The 19,240-nt window shown below is 43.7% G+C and overlaps 1 protein-coding gene across 16 annotated transcripts in view; it reads right to left on the reverse strand.

The window, feature by feature from the left end:
* Positions 1-19,240, reverse strand: part of LOC119973993 (protein tyrosine phosphatase domain-containing protein 1-like) — a 202,304-nt gene that overhangs the window by 45,793 nt on the left and 137,271 nt on the right. For 15 of the 16 annotated variants that reach the window (XM_038812744.1, XM_038812733.1, XM_038812737.1 and 12 more), the window contains 2 exons: positions 19,058-19,195; positions 12,018-13,321 (listed from right to left, as the gene is read on the reverse strand). In XM_038812744.1, the coding sequence (XP_038668672.1) occupies positions 12,018-13,321; positions 19,058-19,195 (1,442 nt within the window). Of the gene's footprint in view, positions 1-11,439; positions 11,549-12,017; positions 13,322-19,057; positions 19,196-19,240 lie in introns of all 16 variants that reach the window. The other variant, XR_005462429.1, reaches the window with a different exon arrangement.

The following is a 19,240-nucleotide window of genomic DNA, read 5'->3' on the forward strand; positions in this document are numbered from 1 at the left end:
TTTTATTCCTGTTTTTCTAGTTTCTTCATATAACTGAAGTCCCTCATCCCAGGTAGCGTTCTAGCAAATCTCCTCTGTACCCTCTTTACATCCCTGACATCCTTCCTAAAGTGTACACCCCAGAATTGGAAACATTACTCCTTCTGGGGTCTAATTAGTGTTTAATAAAGATTTAGCATTACCACCTCACTGCCATAATAAGAACCATGAATGCATTTTTGGTAGCCTTAACTTGTCCCACCAAGTTTCCACACCCTTTATAATGGTATAATTTAGCTGATACTGCCTCTTCTCATTCATCCTAACAAAATGATTCACTTCACACTTCGAAGTCTGTTACTATCTTCTTCACTGTTTCGTACTTAGAAATTGTGATCTACGTACCCTATGTTTGGTCATTAATATTGATCTAGAATAGCAATGCTCTCAATACTTGAGGAGCACCACGACACACTTCCCGCTCTGATGTAAAATAACTGCTCATCACTACCCTTTCCTTTCTGTCTCTCAGCCAATTTTGTATCCATGCAGCTACTGCCCTTTTAATCTCACGAGCTTCAATTTCGCTTGCAAGTCTATTGTGTAGGACTCAATCAAATGTTTTTGGAGCTCCATATACGCAACATAAACATTCAAACAAGTTCGTCGAACATGATTTGCTCTCAATAAATGCATGCAAACTTCCGTATTTTATCAAGGGTTATGGGGAAAGGACCGGAAAGTGAATGAGGAATGACAGATCAGTCATGATCCTATTGAATAGCAGAGCAGACACAAGGTGCCGAACTGCTTACTCCTGTTCCTATTTCCTATGGTCTTAAGTGCAAATTAATTTTTTTCTGGATTTGTGTCTGAAAGTTGCCCTACCACAGGTATTCATCTAACTGGTGTGTAGTTGCTGGGTTTAGCCCTCTTCCTTTTTAGAGAAGGAGAATAAAATTTGAAGTCCTCCAGTCTTCTGGCAGAACTCCCCTGCTGGAGGATTGGAAAATTGGAGCCAGAGCCACCACGATTTTCCCCTTATTTCCCTTAACAACCGAGAATGTACCTCATCTGAATGAGTTGAATCTTCAACGTTTGAGTGCTGCCAACGTTTTAGTACAGTAAGAAGTCTTACAACACCAGGTTAAAGTCCAACAGGTTTGTTTCAAACACGAGCTTTCGGAGCACGGCTCCTTCTTACCTGAAGAAGGAGCCGTGCTCCGAAAGCTCGTGTTTGAAACAAACCTGTTGGACTTTAACCTGGTGTTGTAAGACTTCTTACTGTGCTCACCCCAGTCCAACGCCGGCATCTCCACATCAACGTTTTAGTACACCTTCATTATCTGTATTTATCTTATGCAATTTATTTGCTACTTCCTCATTTCTGTAACATTGACAGCTTGTTCTTCCAGTGAAGTACTTAGTAATCTAGCCATGTTCTAGCTCCCTTGCTCTATCTAATCAGCCCCACCGTTAATTTGTTTATAAAAGACTTTTGGGTTCCATTTTATGATACCCGCTAATCTATTTTCATGCACGCTCTTGGCAGCTCTTATTTCCTTTGTCAATTCTCCCCTGCACTTTCTGTATGTGGGGTGGTGCTCATAGAATCTGGTATTCATCATAAGCCCCGTTCTTCTCATTAATTTTAATGTTTTTAAAGTGATTTCAAGAGTGCTCTAGCTTTGGATGCTTTCCCCCCCTCAGTAGAATGTTCCTGGTTTGTATCCAAACTCTCTCTTTTTCATATGCTGCCCATTACTCATTTACTGTTTTCCCAGTGTTACAAATATGAAGTTTATATGTTTATCTTATGTTTTGCAATTGTTTAATTTTAAGTTCAATGGAGTAATGAAGGGGGGTCATGTCAGACTTTATAAATGGTTATACTTTAAACTGTCTATTTTATCCTAAGATAGAATGGGATTTTGGTCTTGAAGTAGTTAATTAATACTTCTACTTGGATACAAGGCCCATTTGGGAAATCATTGTAGAATCAGTTTGTAGGTTTTTCCTAATATATCATTGAACATGACAAGGACAGATCAGTCTTCAATAATCAGAGAGAGAGTGAGAGAGAGAATGCAGAGGGATCAAGATAGTTCTTCTCTATTGTTCATCATAAGAATGCAGGTGGGAGTGTGCTCAATTGAAGAGGCAATAGAAAGGGTGCAGAAGAGATTCACCAGGATAATCCCCGGGCTGGAGCCTTTCAGCTATAAGAGAGGCTGGTTAGACTGAGATTGTTTTCCTTAGAGCATAGGAGGTTTAAAAGGAGGCCTGACTGAAGTGTATAAAATTATGAGGGATATACATAGGGTAAATAGGAAGAAAAATTTTCCCTCAGTAAAGGGGTCAGGAGCCAAAATCTAATTCTGTCTTAGGATAAAATAGACAGTTTAAAGTATAATCATTTATAAAGTCTGACTGTTATAACCTGCCTGCTTACCATTGGCTGGGGACTAATGACAATCCCACAATCCTATGGGAGTATGAGCTTCCCCAATGAGGGGGGGGGGGGGGGGGGGGGGGGGGGGGGAGACATCATTAGCAGGCTCCCTGCATAAATAGAGCTGGCCAGTTTGGAACCAGCAGAGAGAGAGAGGAGTGAGCAGCAAGGGAAGTTGCTGCTGCTGTTGCATATTATGTTATTGTAAATAAATGTTATTTCTTTGTATCCTGAAACCTCGTGCTGGATTCTTCATGGCCCTCACAAAACTGACATAATCCCCCTTCATTACGCCATTTAGAGGCAGGAGATTTAGAGAGGATTTGAGGAGAAACGTTTTCACTCAGAGGGTTGTGAGAATCTGGAACTCACTGCCTGAAAGGGTGGTAGAGATGGGGACCCTCACAACATTTAAGAAGCATTTAGATGAGCACTTGAAACGCCATGGCATACAAGATTACAAACCAAATGTTGAAATTCAGAATAGGTGATGGCTGCGCCAACACAATGAGCCAAAGGGACTCTTTCTGTACTGTAAAACTCTGGGCGTGATTCTCCCAACGGGAGACTGAGTGCCGAAGCCGGAGTGAAACCCGGAGTGTTTCACTCCGGCGTCGGAGGCCGCTCCTCGCCCCCTATTCTCCCCCCCCCGGGGGGCTAGGAGCGGCGGCGCATGAATCCCGAGCGCCCGGCCTTGACGCTTGCGTCAAAGCGGCGCGCCGGGAATGACGCGGCCGGCGGCACCGAAGTGACGTCAGCTGCGCATGCGCAGGTTGGCCGGCTCCAATCCGCGCATGTGCGGATGCCGTCTTCCCCTCCGCTGCCTCGTAAGACATTGCGGCTTGATCTTGCGGGGCGGTGGAGGGAAAAGAGTACGTCGTTTACAGATGCTGGCCCGATGATCGGTGGACACCGATCTGCTGAGCACGCCCGTGGTGCTCTATCCTCCCTCTGCCCCCCACAGGCCCCACACTCACCTGTCGCGCGCTGTTCACGCCAGCAGCGACCAGGTATGGTTGGCGCCGTTTGGCAGGCCGCTCGGCCCATCCGGGCCGGAGAATCGCTGGTCGCCGTGAGAAACGGCGAGCGGCGATTCTTCGAGCGGCCTGTCGAAAAACGCAACACGCCATTTTGGGGGGGGGCGGGGGTGGGAGAATCGTGGGTGTGCCAGGGCGGCGTGGCGTGATTCGCCCAGCCCTCCCGCGATTCTCCCACCCGGCGTGGGGTGCGGAGAATCGCGCCCTCTATGACTCTACTCCAGCGTAATCCTTAATGTACAAAATTGTGGATTAGCAGGTGGGATCAGTGAGAGGAGATGTAGGGACTTGGGAATTGTGTGTATAAGTTATGTTGGCGCCGTATGGTTGTTGGTTGGGGGGGGGGGGGGTGATACGTACTGAATTATGTATTTGTATCTTTTGTTGTTATAAAACCATAAATAACTTAATATAATGTTTGTTAAAAAAAAATTAAAAATTGTGGATTAGCTGTTATCTGGCAGGAAAAAGAAAAAGGAAGCAAGCCATTGGTAGGTGAGAATAGCTTTGGACTCGTTCCTGGAGAATGAACCACTTAAAGGATAGAGTAAGCTATATTAAGAAGGGGGCATTTCTGATCACTTTCATAGTTAAATGGGGGATCTTTTCTATAACTAGATAAGTTGCCTGACTGAATGGTGTTTACATAATGTTACTTTTACTTTGTTTATTACAATAAATGGGTTAAAACTCAAAATTTTGATTGATGATCTTTTCGGCTGGTCATCAGAAATTTATATATTTTTTCAAACATTATTGGTCTGTACAGTGATTGTAACAACAGCCAATCTTGGATTCCAGTTACCCAGGCCAGAAACCAATTCAGCCCATCGGGCAGCATTTTTTGCGCAACCCACCACAAGGCGGCTCACCATTGGCTGGCAGCGGGATCTTCTGGTCCCACCGCGGTCAAAGTTTCCTGTTCAATGCACCTTCCGCTGCTGGAAAATTCCAGTCAACGAAACTAGCTCTCCTCTAGTGGAGGATTTTCATATATGATCGCTCCTTCTCCTTTTACATAACTACTTTTAAGTCCAACAGCATTGTGATCACTGTTTCCCAAAGACTTTCCCAGTCAAATATGCTCTATTTGTTCCAACTCCCTCGAACTAGATCCAGATCTGATTCCTTCCTCATTGGGATGGAAGCATATTTTCCCAGTCGCTATTAGGATAGCCCTTTTAGCACTCTTTTGTAATGCTTCCATCTTTCTGAAACTTGCCGATAGATTTTCTCCCTGATCTCCTTCCTGCTAATTAAAATCCTGTAGCATCTACTGAACTGCTTAATAACTCCTCTATTGTTCGTTAATTCTAATCAATCAAATTCTGTCTTTGAACCCCAAAGTACAACATCTGTTTCCAGTGCTGTAACAATACTGTTGATCAAAACTGCCACCCCACCTCCTTTTCTTAATATGAAATCTTCCCCGTCCTTCCTGAATGTATTGGAGCTAGGCATATTGAATAAAAGCAAATTACTGTGGATGCTGGAATCTGAAACAAAAACAGAAAATACTGGACAATCTCAGCAGGTCTGACAGCATCTGTGGGGATGGAAGGGAGATAATGTTTTGAGTCTGGATGGCTTTGACAAAGAGTCATCCAGACTCGAAACATTAGCTCCCGTCTCTCAGATGATATCAGGCCTGCTGAGATTGTCCAGTATTTTCTGTTTTTGTTAGAAATATGAAATACCCATGTCTTCCCTTGTTTGAGCCAAGTCTCTATTATTAATAACATATAATCTCATGTGGCGACTTTTGCTTGTAGTTGATACATCTACTCTAAAATCTTCTTGGTCTTCCTTACATTTCTGTATTTGATCATATTTCCAAACTACTCTTCATTCTCATGCTGTTTGGCTCTCCAAGTCCTCTGCGCACCTTGTAGTTCCTCTCTAGTGCCCCTCCCTTGTCAAATTTGTTAAAATCCTCCCTCCAAAACACTAGTTAATGTCTCTGCACGGACATTGATCCCAGCTCTGTCCCAACAAATCATCCATCTTGTACTGTCCCAAGTCCAAATGTCCCAAGATTGTGAAGTCTGTACCAATTCCCCACAGTCTTTTTTTTTATATATCTGCAGAATGTGGACATCGCTGGCTGGGCCAGCATTTATTGCCCATCCTTAACTGCCCTCCATTTTAGAGGGCATTTGACAGTCAACCACATTGATGTGGGTCTGGAGTCACAGGTCAGGAAATTAGTGAACCAGATGGGATTTTATGTAAATTGACAATGGTCATTAGAGTTTTAATACCAGATTTTTTTATTCAATTCAAATTGCACCATCTGCCGTGGTGGGATTTGAACCCAGATCTTGCCCCAGGTCTCTGGATTACTAGGCCAGTGGCGGTACCTCTACACCACTGCCTCCCTATCCAACTGCTTGAAACACTCAACAGGTCAGCAGCACCTGTGGGGGGAGAAACAAAATAAAGATTTCAGGTTTATGACATTTAATTTGCTGAAGAGGGAGCAGAGGAGGCTCAAGTGGAGCACAAGCACCAGCACTGACCGGTTGGGTCATCAAGCCTGTTTCTGTACTTAAAGTCGATGTCATTCTATTTAGCTGTGTCACTGGTTTCAACATGGATCACACAACACCTGGCTGTTCCCCTTCCTACCAGAAAATGTTCTGCACGTATTCAGTGATGTCCTTCAACCTGACTCTAAGAAAGGAACACATCAGTGAGACTTATGTTGGCAGTTACATTAAAGCCTTAATCCCTTGAATATCAAATCCCCGAATATACATTTTATGTATCCTTGTGCAGTCATTTTCCCCACAGTGCCATGAATCTGCTCTAAACTGCACTCCAATGTGGCACCATCACCTTCAGCGGATTTCACCATCACCATCATAGGATTCCAGCACTCATTGCTTCATTCTACTCTCCGGATGGCCACACACTTACTACCCTCCTGAACTCTCTGTAGCTCCAGGATAACCAACACCTGAAGTGTACTCTCCAGGAGGTTCTCAGCCTCCCATATGCCCTACAGAGACTTCAAAAACCCTGAGCTTCTGTTCAAACTGTTGGAATTTTTTCTGCACACCTGGACATAAAGCATCCCAGAGTTCAGACATGGCACAGGAATTTCAGGGAACAGTTGCACCAGTCATATATGTTTTCAGTTTAGTATCCAGTTACTCCTGCTTATATACCAAATTTTTATTCACTGTAATTCAGATCCCTTTAATGTTGGCGCCCTCTTAGTTAATTTTTATCTTACTCCGCTGGATCTAATTAATACATCTAACCATATATTTAGATATGTACTTATGGGCGACACGGTATCACAGTGGTTAGCACTGTTGCTTCACAGCACTAGGGACCAGGGTTCGATTTTCGGCTTGGGCCATTGTCTGTGTGGAGTCTGCACGTTCTCCCCATGTCTGCATGGGTTTCCTCCGGGTGCTCCGGTTTCTTCCCATAAGTCCCAAAAGACGGCATTGTTAGGTTAATTGGACATTCTGAATTGTCCCTTAATGTACCCGAACTGGTGCCGTACTTTGGCGACTATGGGATTTTGACAGTAACTTCATTGCAGCTTTAATGTAAGTCTACTTGTGACACTAATAAAAATTATTTACTGCTGCACCTTAATTTAAACTACTTATCACCTCCTCCTTCCCCGCCACAATTTCCGACTTAAGCAGATTCCTGTCGACACTCTGTTTAGCAGATCTATCCAAATCTCACCCCATGCTTTTTCAGATATCCTTCCAAAAGAATGTTCAGCCAAGCATCCGCAAGAAAGTTTCAAAGGCACCACACACTATCCCTCCCTGGCATTTCTCCCAATATCAATCTAGCCCCTGGATCAGCTCAGCTTTTAGAAACTGATCGGTAGCCATCACAGTTACTACCATACCAGTCATGTGGCCTGAATGCCCGCCCCTGCCACCTCACGCTCATGAACCAGTAATTAATTTACAAAGTTCAACATTAAAACTGAATTGCTGATAATATTTTGATAATTTTCATTGTTTAGGTTCAATAATAAAACATTTCATGGCTGCATGGTGTTTATTACCATTCTCTTCCAATGCTGCTCCCAGCATCCTTGTTTCTGGATGCCATGAGCCCACTCTTCTGTTTGAATTAGTGCCATGTGTGGGATAAAAGCTTCAATAGAGAGAGATTTCTGAATATTAAAAACATGGAGCGACAAACCCAGAGCCAAATGAAGCATTTGGATGGGAACAGTTTAAATAACAGTTTGAGGCATCAGGGATCCCCAGAAAGAGGGACCAGCTTACAGAATTGATCACTCTCAAGAGGGAAACCTGACAAAAACAGGACGCAAAAACAGCCCGAAAAACAAAGTTGTCTTGAAGCTACAGACAGGGGAAAATGGACATGTTAATTCAGTGTGAAGAACATGCGTGAGGCTGGAGTTACTATAAATAGATAAAAATATATAGGCAAAGTGATTGGATTAGCTCAGAGAATCAGTCTCCAAGAAAAACATACATTATTTACTCAAACATAAAAAAAGAGGGAAAACTGAAGCAAGAGAAGGAAAATGGTGAGCAGTCATTCCAAACCCTCTGCTCGTGGAAGGTGGTTAGGAATACCGGTGGTATCCTGGAGCTATGAGGTTATTTGAATAGCTCTTCTGTATGCACAGGTAAGGGTATGTGCAACTCATGGTGTCCCTATGGCAACAGGTAGTTTCATAATGCCTGATATTAGCTTTTAAAAGAAAATTGGATTAAAAATATTTGAAGGTGAAGAATTTACAAGAGTAAGGTGAAGAGCTGTAGCGTGGAACTAACTGGATTGTTCTTTGAAAGAACCAACACAGACCTGATGATAAAATGGCCTCTTGCTGTGCTATACTGTCATGTGAGAGTACCTTTAAGAAATGGGTGTCTATAAAATAGCTGTAGTGGGTGTACCTTTAGGGAATGTGTGTTTATCGGATGACTGCAGTGATGTCAGTGGAGTTGGGCTGTCTGTCTGCTTATACTTTCGTTTTGGGCTGTCTGCTACAGGGTGTGTTTTAGTTTTGTTTTGAGAGCTGGATCGCTGCAGTCACAGCAAGAAGGTGTATTAGTCTCTCTCTCTGCAATCTAAAGACTGTCTCCAGATCCTTTGGTGATTTAACAATAATACCTGTTTCTGTAGAGAAGTTAAACCTGATGTCTTGCTGCAAAAATGTTTTTTTTTGTCTTTTGGATGTTGCAAGGAAAGATTAAGAGTTACTTATAGAGTACTGTATTATTTGGGGGATTTATTGGTGTTGATAGTTGTTAAGATGTTTACTGTGAGTTTATAAAGTGTTAACTGGTTTCATAAATAAACACTGTTTTAATATAAAAGTACTTTGTTCTCTGTTGCACTACACCTGTAAGGTGGGCCTGTGTGCTCACCCATAACCACAATCTATTAAAAGTTATGGGTCAGATGAACTCCATGATACATTTTGGGGTTCTCTAAACCCTGGCCCATAACAATACTAAGGTTGGAGGCAGTGAGGTTGGCAGGAATTGGAGGCAGTGAGGGTATCAATGTGAAGGACTGCAGCAAGGATTCTTCTATAGCACTGGAAATGTTGGTTCCATTTCACACAAGCTGATTAGGTGAAGCTGGATTGTCAGCAATGACATCAATGAAAAGAAAGTACCGAGTCAAGGTGAACATTGACCTTAACATAGGTTTTGTGAAAGATACCGCCACATCACCACAGAATTATTACTTAGCAGTTGCATGTTTAATATTAAGTAACATACACACACTCAGCCTTTCAGCTGCTTGTCCTCAGTTCTGCTAAGGAAACCTGCGCTTTAAACATACAAAGTGTTGGTTTGTCACGTTATTGTTCTCTCCAATTGACCAGTAATTCAAACATCATTACGTATTCCAATTGTAATTTCATTAGGTCAGGTCTGAAAATTCCCGCTCTTCGCCACGGTCCAATTTTCCAAGTGATTAGGTTTTATGGTTTGTCTCCACCCATACATCAAACTCCTATTTATTGACCACAGCTCCACCATCAACACCATAATCCCAGCCAAGTTCACATCAAAGCTCCAAAACCTAGGACTTGGCTCCTCACTCTGCAACTGGATCCACAACTTCCTAATCCATAGACCACAATCAGTAAGAATAAACAACACCTCTTCCATGATAGTCCTCAATACCGGGCCGCCACAAAGCAAGGCTGCGTATTTAGCCCCTACTATGTTCCCTACACCAGGCATTGTCAAACTTGGAGCTGCCTGTCGCGGCGCTCCCGATTGCGCAAATCTACGCGCAACAGCCGCAGAAGCCGGCTGTTAATAATGCCAGCTGCAAGCGGCCTTCAAAACGGCCGTAAACATGTAAAAAAAGTGCGACCGCACTGTGCATGCATGCCAGATCACGGCGCACATGCACAAAGCTATGCGCATACGCACCGATGATCGGGCACGCATGCGCAGTGTGGCTGCTTTTTTTTAAACGGTCGCAGCTTTTTGTTTTACAAGTTCGGGGGGGGTTTTATTCATTTATTTTATTCATTTTATTTTTTTTACAAGTTCGGGGGGGGGGGGTTTATTTGATAAAATTTTACCAGAAAAAATTGCAGAACTTTGGACAGATGGAGACTCCATACATTCCGACACTTCATCCAACAGGTTCCATTGGAGGAGCGTGTACAAGGGCCAAAGGGATCCAAAACCATTTCCTCCACTTTTGTCAGCAGCAAACAAAGTAAGAGAAAATGGTGGGTCACGCAAGTCGGCCGGCGTGGGTCATGAAGGTCGGCCGGGTTGGGTCCCGAAGGTTGGCCGGGTGGTAAAAATGGGTCCCTGGAAAAAAAGTTTGAAGAATACTGCCCTATACACACTCGACTGCTCCAACTCCATCCACAAGTTTGCTGACGACACGACCGTAGTGGGTCGGATCTCAAACAACGATGAGTCAGAATACAGGAAGTAGATAGAGAACCTAGTGGAGTGGTGGAACGATAACAATCTCTCACTCAATGTCAGCAAAACTAAAGAGCTGGTCATTGACTTCAGGAAGCAAAGCATTATACACACCCTGTCTGCATCAATGGAGCTGAGGTGGAGATGGTTGACAGCTTCAAATTCCTAGGTGTGCACCCACGTCGACGCTATGACCAAGAAAGCACAACAACACCTATTCTTCCTCAGGAAACTAAGGAAATTCGGAATGCCCACATTGACTCTTACCAACTTTTACAGGTGCACCTTAGAAAGCATCCCCTCTGGCTGCATCACGCACAAGTGACACAATTAACAATGGTCCATAACTTCCAGCTAGCATCAGAAAGAGATGGCCCACAGGAATGATAAGAAATAAACACACACCTACCTGCCTTTGAAAATTATGCTGACATTTCTTATCAGCAGAGTTGCTTGAGGCCCACATTGAAAGATTCCTCAAAACCCAGTGCAGTTCAGCTCAGTCAGATTCAAGGTGGTCACGCCCCCTTTTTTTACTGCACTAGCTGCCAAAAAACGCAGACAAGTTTGTGGTAAACCACTGTTACACCTGTATTAGGTGATGTAAGGTAGGACATGTACTACAGGTTCGCCGGTAGCCCCTGCCTGCTGGCTCCGCCCAGTAGGAGGAGCGTGTCCTCTATTCAGCAGACATTTGGCCAGCTGCTGTGGGAGGCCACACATCTTACTGCAATAAAGCCACAGTTGTTTCCAACCTTAGTCTTTGTACAATTGATCGTGCATCAAAGTTTAACGGTCGGGTTGGGTCCGTGGGCAGTGGGTGGGGGAATCCCCCATGGGTCGGGTCAGTGGAGGGGTCAGGTAACCCCGGGGATCAGCCTGGATGTTTACAATAGTAACACAGAAATCTGAAGAGATTATAATTCTTCTAACTTTTTCTGGGTAGCTATTGGCCAAACCATCCGAAGTTTGTGATTCAAACTGCATTTTCAGATAGTTCCCACAGGGGTAGTTTGCACATTTGGGCAATTGCCATGCAAACCCTTACCTGGGAACGTCTGAGAGGGATTCTCCAGCACACTGTTGGGGTATACCTCAAAATCGGATGCTGGGCAGCTCAGAAGCTACCCTTCTGCAGTGTATGCAGCAACGTTCTCCTGGAATGAAATGAAGTGAAATCGGAAATCATAAACCATAATCTTGACAGTTCAATGGGTTACATACTTTCCATAAACTATTTCAAGTGTTCTTTAAACTGTGAAGTTAACGGTGGTTGGCAAAAATAAACAAAAATGCATCTTTACACCATCAGAATGTTGCAGAGGCAGGTAGAGGCATGGTTTTGTGAAGGCCAATAATGGTTAAAATGGTTGTGAATCCTGGGTTTGACATTACAGCAGCGGTTTCCTTGGCTATCATAGAGCAAGAACTAGAATAATAGAGAAAAGTTAATGAGAGGCAGTCTTGCATTGAAGGGTGGTTGATGTTTGAAACATGGGAAAGAGGGTATTGGTCGGAAAGAGATGGCACAGGTAGAGGATGGGAATTAATCACAGAAATGGCATCAAATATATGTTAATGACAACATTCAAGTTATACATCTATGTATATTGCAGAATAACTCACCTGCCACATTTCTACTTTATCTATGAGATCTTCATCAAAGTTCATGCAAAATGCCATGGCTTTTCCTGCTGCCAATCTCCTTTCTTCAATGCTCATTTCTGATTGTAGAGTGATGCATGGAATATCTTCAGCTGACCAGTTGGCTTTTCTTTCTTCATCGCCAAGCGCAAACACTTTTTTGTGATTTACAGGAGCTTTCTCTGCAGATTTTTTGCAGAGTGGAGGAGGGAAAAGGTTTCCCTTAGCAACCCTGGCATTCTGTTTACTCGTGGCATTAACCCTGGTACATTCTTCCTCATTAACGTTACCAGTACCATGAGAAGTGACAACTGTATTTGGTGCTTCAGAGATTAAATATTTTAGTGCAGCAGCTGTAGTTGGTCTTGAGGAAAGTGTTCTGTGGATCTCTTTTGATAGTTTCCTCCTTATAAAAAGCGGAGATTCCACTTTTTGGTCATTTGCATTAGAAGGTTTCTGACATTCCCAGGGATTAGATTTGAAGGTAATTGATGGACCTTGCTTCATAAGGCAAAGCTCTGGTACTTTCAGAACAGATGGGCTGATCTGGTTGATTTCCATTGGTATTGGACTGGGCTGTCTGAGATTGAGCTGAGACAAGCTTTGCTGATGAAACTTGCCAGGGAAAGCAACATGAGCTGGTGCTGTAAAAGGTGTCTCACTTTGTTCTGCGAAAAGTTCAGCTCTCTGAAGGTCTGACTCACTGTAGCTTAGGCGCTTTTTCAAGTGGGACAAAGGCTGAAGGAAGTCTGCATTACGACGTTTCCAAAGAGGGTCGAATTCCTGCTCGCTCACCAATACTGAATTGTTAGGAATAAATTCAGTTGTAGTGTGCTCAAAATGATCTCCCATATCAAAGCCTTGGCTGTCAAATTCTTTATCCAGTTGCACTACGCCCAACTGTGATACCGTCTTTTCAATTTCTGCTGAAAGATCTGGGATTTCTATATTCCCTTCTTCAATCAGTTGCCTGTTTTCCGCAAAGTCTAATAACCATTTGCAAATCAGATGAATTATTTTTGGGACATGTCTGAGTTGCCGTGCTTCATATCCATGCAGCAGATGGCGCTGGCGAATGAGATACTGAGAAACTGTAACAGCATGAGCTCTTGGGTCACAGCACGAAAAAACATTTCGGAATGGAATCAGGAACTGGGAAAATTCCCGAACACACAGCAACTGCCCGCGGGTCTGAATTGCATTTGGCCTCTTGGCACGAACGAACAGTATTGCTTGGTCTGCACTCATCCTTGTTGCAAAGACTAGGTAACAAGCTATTAAGACTCCTAAGGAGATACAAGGGAATTTCAAAGTTAAACAATACCATTCTTAATGTAATGATCTTTTTATTCAAATATACAGTACAGAAAGAAAAAGATGATTTTTTTTGGTTTTATTACATCAAATTGGAGGCATGCCAGAAAATTTCAGTTGCGTGGGATAAAGCATCTCTAATCCAAGTAGTAAAGGAAACAATTCCTACAAAGGGGTCATTCAAATCTCAGATTCAATGCTCCTCCCAAAAGGATGAGAAAAGAAAAATAAGAGGGGAGATCTGGCATAATTTCTCATACCCAACTTAAAAACTGACATTGGCAGAGGTCTAGGACTGATGGACCCACTCCCTTCTAATCCACAGGGCAATGCATGGCCTGGTGATAGCCGAAGGAAAAATTGTAGTAAACATTAGGCAACATACTCTGAAAAAAGACAACAAAACAGATTTGTATGTTACTGAACATCAATATCAAACTTTGCTCTCCAAATTGGGATCTACTGCTTATTGAGCACCTTAAGTCACAAGGGGAAAAATATGAATTGATGTGCAGTTTTTAAAAATTAATTTACGGGATGTGGACGTCGTTGGTTAGGCCAGCATCTATTGCCCATCCCTAGTTGCCCTACAGAAGGTGGTAATGAGTTGCCTTCTTGAACTGCTGCAGTCCTTCAGGTGTAGGTACACCCACTATGCTGTTCGGCAGGGAGTTCCAGGACTTTGCCCCAGCGACAGTAAAGGACCGACGATATATTTCCAAGTCGGGGTGGTGAATGACTTGGACGGGAACCTCCAGGTGGTGGAGTTCCCAGATATCTGTTGCACTTGTTCTTCTAGATGGTAGTGGTTGTAGGTTTGGAAGGTGCTGTCCAGGGAACCTTGGTTACCGCAGTGCATCTTGTAGGGAACCTTGGTTACCGCAGTGCATCTTGCCACTGTTCGTCGGTGGTAGAGGGTTTGAATATTTGTGGAAGGAGGAGCAATCAAGCGGGCTGCTTTGTTCTGGATGGTGTCAAGCTTCTTGAGTGTTATTGGAGCTGCACTCATCCAGGCAAGTAGAGAGCATTCAATTACACTCCTGCCTTGTGCCTTGTAGATGGTGGACAGGCTTTGGGGGATCAGGAGGTGAGTTACTCGCCGTATGATTCCTAGCTTTTGACCTGCCCTGGTAGCCACAGTATTAATGTGGCTAGTCCAGTTCAATTTCTGACCAATGGTAACCCCCAGGATGCTAATTGTGGAGGATTCAGCGATGGTAATGCCATTGAATGTGAAGGGGCAATGGTTAGATCCTCTCTTGTCGCAGATGGTCATTGCCTGGCACTTGTGTGGCATAAATGTAACTTGCCACTTGTCAGCCCAATCCTGGATATTATCCAGGTCTTGCTGCATTTGGACATGCACTGCTTCATTATCTGAGGAGTTGCAAATGGTGCAACATTGTGCAGTCACCCGCAAACATCCCCATTTCTGACCTTATGATGGAAGGCAGGTTATTGATGAAACAGCTGAAGATGGTTGGGCCGAGGACAGTACCCGAGGAACTCCTGCAGTGATGCCCTGGAGCTGAGATGATTGACCTCCAACAACCACAACCATCAAATTTGTGACAGGTCCAACCAGCGAACAGTTGTCCCCCTGATTCCCACTGACTCCAGTTTAGCTAGGGCTCCTTGATGCCATACTGGGTCAAATGCTGCCTTGATGTCAAGGGCAGTCATTCTCACCTCATCTCTGGCATTCAGCTCTTTTGTCCATGTTTGAACCAAGGCTGTAATTAGGTCAGGAGCTGAGTGACCCTGGTGGAACCCAAACGGAGCATCCGTGAGCAGGTTATTGCCGAGTAAATGCCACTTGATAGCCTTGTTAATGACTCCTTCCATTACTTTGCTAATGATGGAGAGTAGACTGATAGGGCGGTAATTGGCTGGGTTGGATTTGTCCCCTTTGTGTACAGGACACACCTGGGCAATTTTCCACATTACCGGGCAGATACCAGTGTTGAGCTGTACTAGAACAGCTTGGCTCGGGGTACAGCAAGTTCTGGAGCACAAGTCTTCAGCACTATTGCTGGAATATTATCAGGAACCATAGCCTTTGCAGTATCCAGTGCCTTCAGCCATTTCTTGCCACCATGTGGAGTGAATCATATTGGCTGAAGATTGACATCTGTGATGCTGGGGACCTCTGGAGGAAACAGAGATGGATCATCCACTCGGCACTTCTGGCTGAAGATTGTTGCGAATGTCTCAGTCTTTTCTTTTGCACATATGTGCTGGGCTCCTCTATCATTGAGGACAGGGATATTTGTGGAGCCTTCTCCTCAAGTGAGTTGTTTAATAGTCCACCACCATTCACGGCTGGATATGGCAGGACTGCAGAGCTCAGATCTGATGCGTTGGTTGTAGAATCTTTTAGCTCTGTCTATTACTTGCTGCTTATGCTCTGTGTTTTAGCTTCACCAGGTTGACACCTCACTTTTCGGGATGCCTGATGTTGCTCCTGGCATGCTCTCCTGCACTCTTCATTGAACCAGGGTTGATCCCCTGGCTTGGTGGTAATGGTAGAGTGGGAGATATGCTGGGCCATGAGGTTGCAGATTGCGGTTGAATACAATTCTGCTGCTGCTCATCGCCTACAGCGCCTCATGGATGCCCAGTCTCGAGTTGCTAGATCTGTTCGAAGTCTATCCCATTTAACATGGTGGTAGTGCCACACAACACAATGCAGAGTATCCTCAATGTGAAGACAGGACTTTGTCTCCACAGGGACTGTACAGTGGTCACTTCTACCAATACTGTCATGGACGGATGCATCTGCAGCAGGCAGATTGGTGGGGGTGTGTTTTTCCTTCTTGTTGGTTCCCTCACCACCTGCTGAATCCCAGTTTAGCAGCTCTGTCCTTTCGGACCCGGCCAGCTCGGTCTGTGGTGGTACTACCGAGCCACTCTTGGTGATGGACACTGAAGTACTCCACCCAGAGCATATTCTGCACCCTTGCCACCCTCAGTGCTTCCTCCAAGTGGTGTTCAACAACAAGATTCATCGGCTGATGGTGGCCGGTACCTGGTAATCAGCAGGAGGTTTCCTTGCCCATGTTTAACCTGAAACATGAGACTTCATGTGGTCCAGAGACGATGTTAAGGACCTCAGGGCAACTCTTTCCTGACTGTATATCACTGTGCCACCACCACCTCTGCTGAGTCTATCTGGTGAGACAGGACATATACAGGAATGGTGATAGTTGTGTCTGGGACATTGTCTGTCAGGCATGATTCTGTGAGTATGACTAGGGGCAGCACGGTAGCATTGTGGATAGCACAATCGCTTCACAGCTCCAGGGTCCCAGGTTCGATTCCGGCTTGGGTCACTGTCTGTGCGGAGTCTGCACATCCTCCCCGTGTGTGCGTGGGTTTCCTCCGGGTGCTCCGGTTTCCTCCCACAGTCCAAAGATGTGCAGGTTAGGTGGATTGGCCATGATAAATTGCCCTTAGTGTCCAAAATTGCCCTTAGTGTTGGGTGGGGTTACTGGGTTATGGGGATAGGGTGGAGGTGTTAACCTTGGGTAGGGTGCTCTTTCCAGGAGCCGGTGCAGACTCGATGGGCCAAATGGCCTCCTTCTGCTCTGTAAATTCTATATCAGGCTGTTGCTTAACTAATCTGTGAGACAGCTCTCCCAACTTTGGCACAAGCCCCCAGATGTTAATAAGGAGGACTTTGCAGGGTCGATAGGGGCGGGGGCTTGCCGTTGTAGTTTCCGATGCCGTCCAGTTTCAATCCTTTTTTGTGTTTTTGTCGCAGTTGAATACAACTGAGTGGCTTGCTAGGCCATTTCAGAGGGTATTTAAGAGTCAACCCCATTTCTCTGGGTCTGGAGTCACATGTAGGCCAGACTAAGTAAGGATGGCAGATTTCCTTCCCTAAAGAACATTAGTGAACCGGATGGGTTTTATGACAATCAACCATGGGTTTCAAAGTCATTATTAGACTTTTAATTTCAGATATTTTATTGAGTTTAAATTACACCACTCAAACCCGGGTCCCCAGATCATTAATGAGAAGAGAAGAAAGAGGAGCAAGAAAGGGTCACAAAAGCCCCCTCTAGTCTATTCTACTATTCAGTAAGATTATGGATGATTTTTAACAATTCCTCCACTTTACCACCCAATCCCAACATCCCTTGATTCTTTTTGTATCCAAGATTCTATCAATCACAGCCTTGGATATACTTAATGACTGAGCTTGCAGGGTCCTTTTGGGTAGAGAACTCTACGCTTCACAACCATCTGGGTGGAAAATATTTCTCACCTCACACTAACTGGCTGATCACATGTCCTGAGACGATGTCCCTAATTATAAATTGTCCAGCGAGGGAAACAGTCTCTCCGCATCCGTCCTTTAACCAATAATCTTTCCATGCTAATATTACCACCAACCATAGGACCTTGTCTTGTGCACTAAACTTTGTTGGCACCTTATTGTATGTCATTTAAAATCCAAATATACTACATCTGCTAGTTTTCCTTTTATCTAATCTTCACCATACATGCTCAAAAAAATGAATATATTGGCCAATTAAAATTTCCCTTTCACAAAATCATGACAGCTCCACCTAATCATATGATTTTTAAGTGCTATATTACCAATTAATAATGAATTCCAGCATTTTACCGACAACAGATGTTAGCCTATAGTTGGCCTATACTTTTCCCTTTTATCTCTCCCTCCTTTATTGAAGTCTGATGCTACATTTGCTACCTTCCAATTCACTGGGACCATTCCAGAATCTGGAGAATGTTTGGAAGATCACAATTAGTGTGGGCCATCAAATCCAAGGGATTTGTCATACCTACTGCCATACCTTTCAACCCAATTGCCTGATCTACCTTAGCTAACGCATCCCTCACACCAATGGAATTGGAGTTACCTAACTATAATACACCAGTTGCAGACTTGGGTACATCACTCATGAACTCGATATGAAATTGTATCAAATTATGGTCAGTTTCCCTATAGGATCCCTTGCAATGCGATTACTAATTAATTCAGTCCCATTACTCAAGGCACAATTTAAAAATAAATAGCCCCTTCCCTGGCTAGTTCCATGATGTATTGTCTGAGGAAACTGCCTTAAATGCATTCAATGAATTCATCCTCGAAACTACTTTTGCTGATTTGATTTGTCCAGTCCATAAGATGATTAAAATCACTGCAATGCCTTTGTTGCAAACTCCTATTATTTTTCTGTCCAATAGTATAACTACTTTTTGAAGCCTATAAGTTATTCACCCCATTTCCTGAATCTTGTTACTACTTATCCTCTCCACCGATATTGATTATTTTTCCTGATCTTCTGAGCCGGGATATCTGCTCACAATTATCCTTGTCATCCTTTATTTTCAGGGTTTCCCAATTCAGACTCCAGCTCAACAGGTGTGAGCTGAAATTCCTCATGATGGACTCAGTTACAGCCAGAATGGTTGCCCAGAGTCACAATGTTCTCCACAAATTCCCACAATTCTGCAGTTGCGGGATATCACTGCACTGTTTACTTGTTTTACTTATTAAATTAATTAACATTTATGTATATAATCAATTCAGCTTAGATTATTCTAAATAATTACTCTTATTATGAGCATTAATATTGTTTGGAAAATGATATAATTAATCAAATAAGTATTTTGTTTATGCCTGAATTCTAAAATCCACAAACTTCTACAGAAACAAGATCTACCAGAAGGGTTACCTGTCCTTCCAAGTCCAGCATGACAATGAATAGCCAGTTTTCCTTCTTGTAGGGCAAAAGCCATAACTTTGACCATATCAAGGATAGTGGTGAGAGAAGCCACACCATAGTCTTTCCATCCAAAATTATAAAAATAATCTGAAAACAAAGTTAAAATTATTATTTTTTTAAATCAGTGCTGTA

The sequence above is a fragment of the Scyliorhinus canicula genome, chromosome 11 (genome assembly GCF_902713615.1).
Source record: "Scyliorhinus canicula chromosome 11, sScyCan1.1, whole genome shotgun sequence".
In the NCBI taxonomy this organism is placed as follows: Eukaryota; Metazoa; Chordata; class Chondrichthyes; order Carcharhiniformes; family Scyliorhinidae; genus Scyliorhinus; species Scyliorhinus canicula.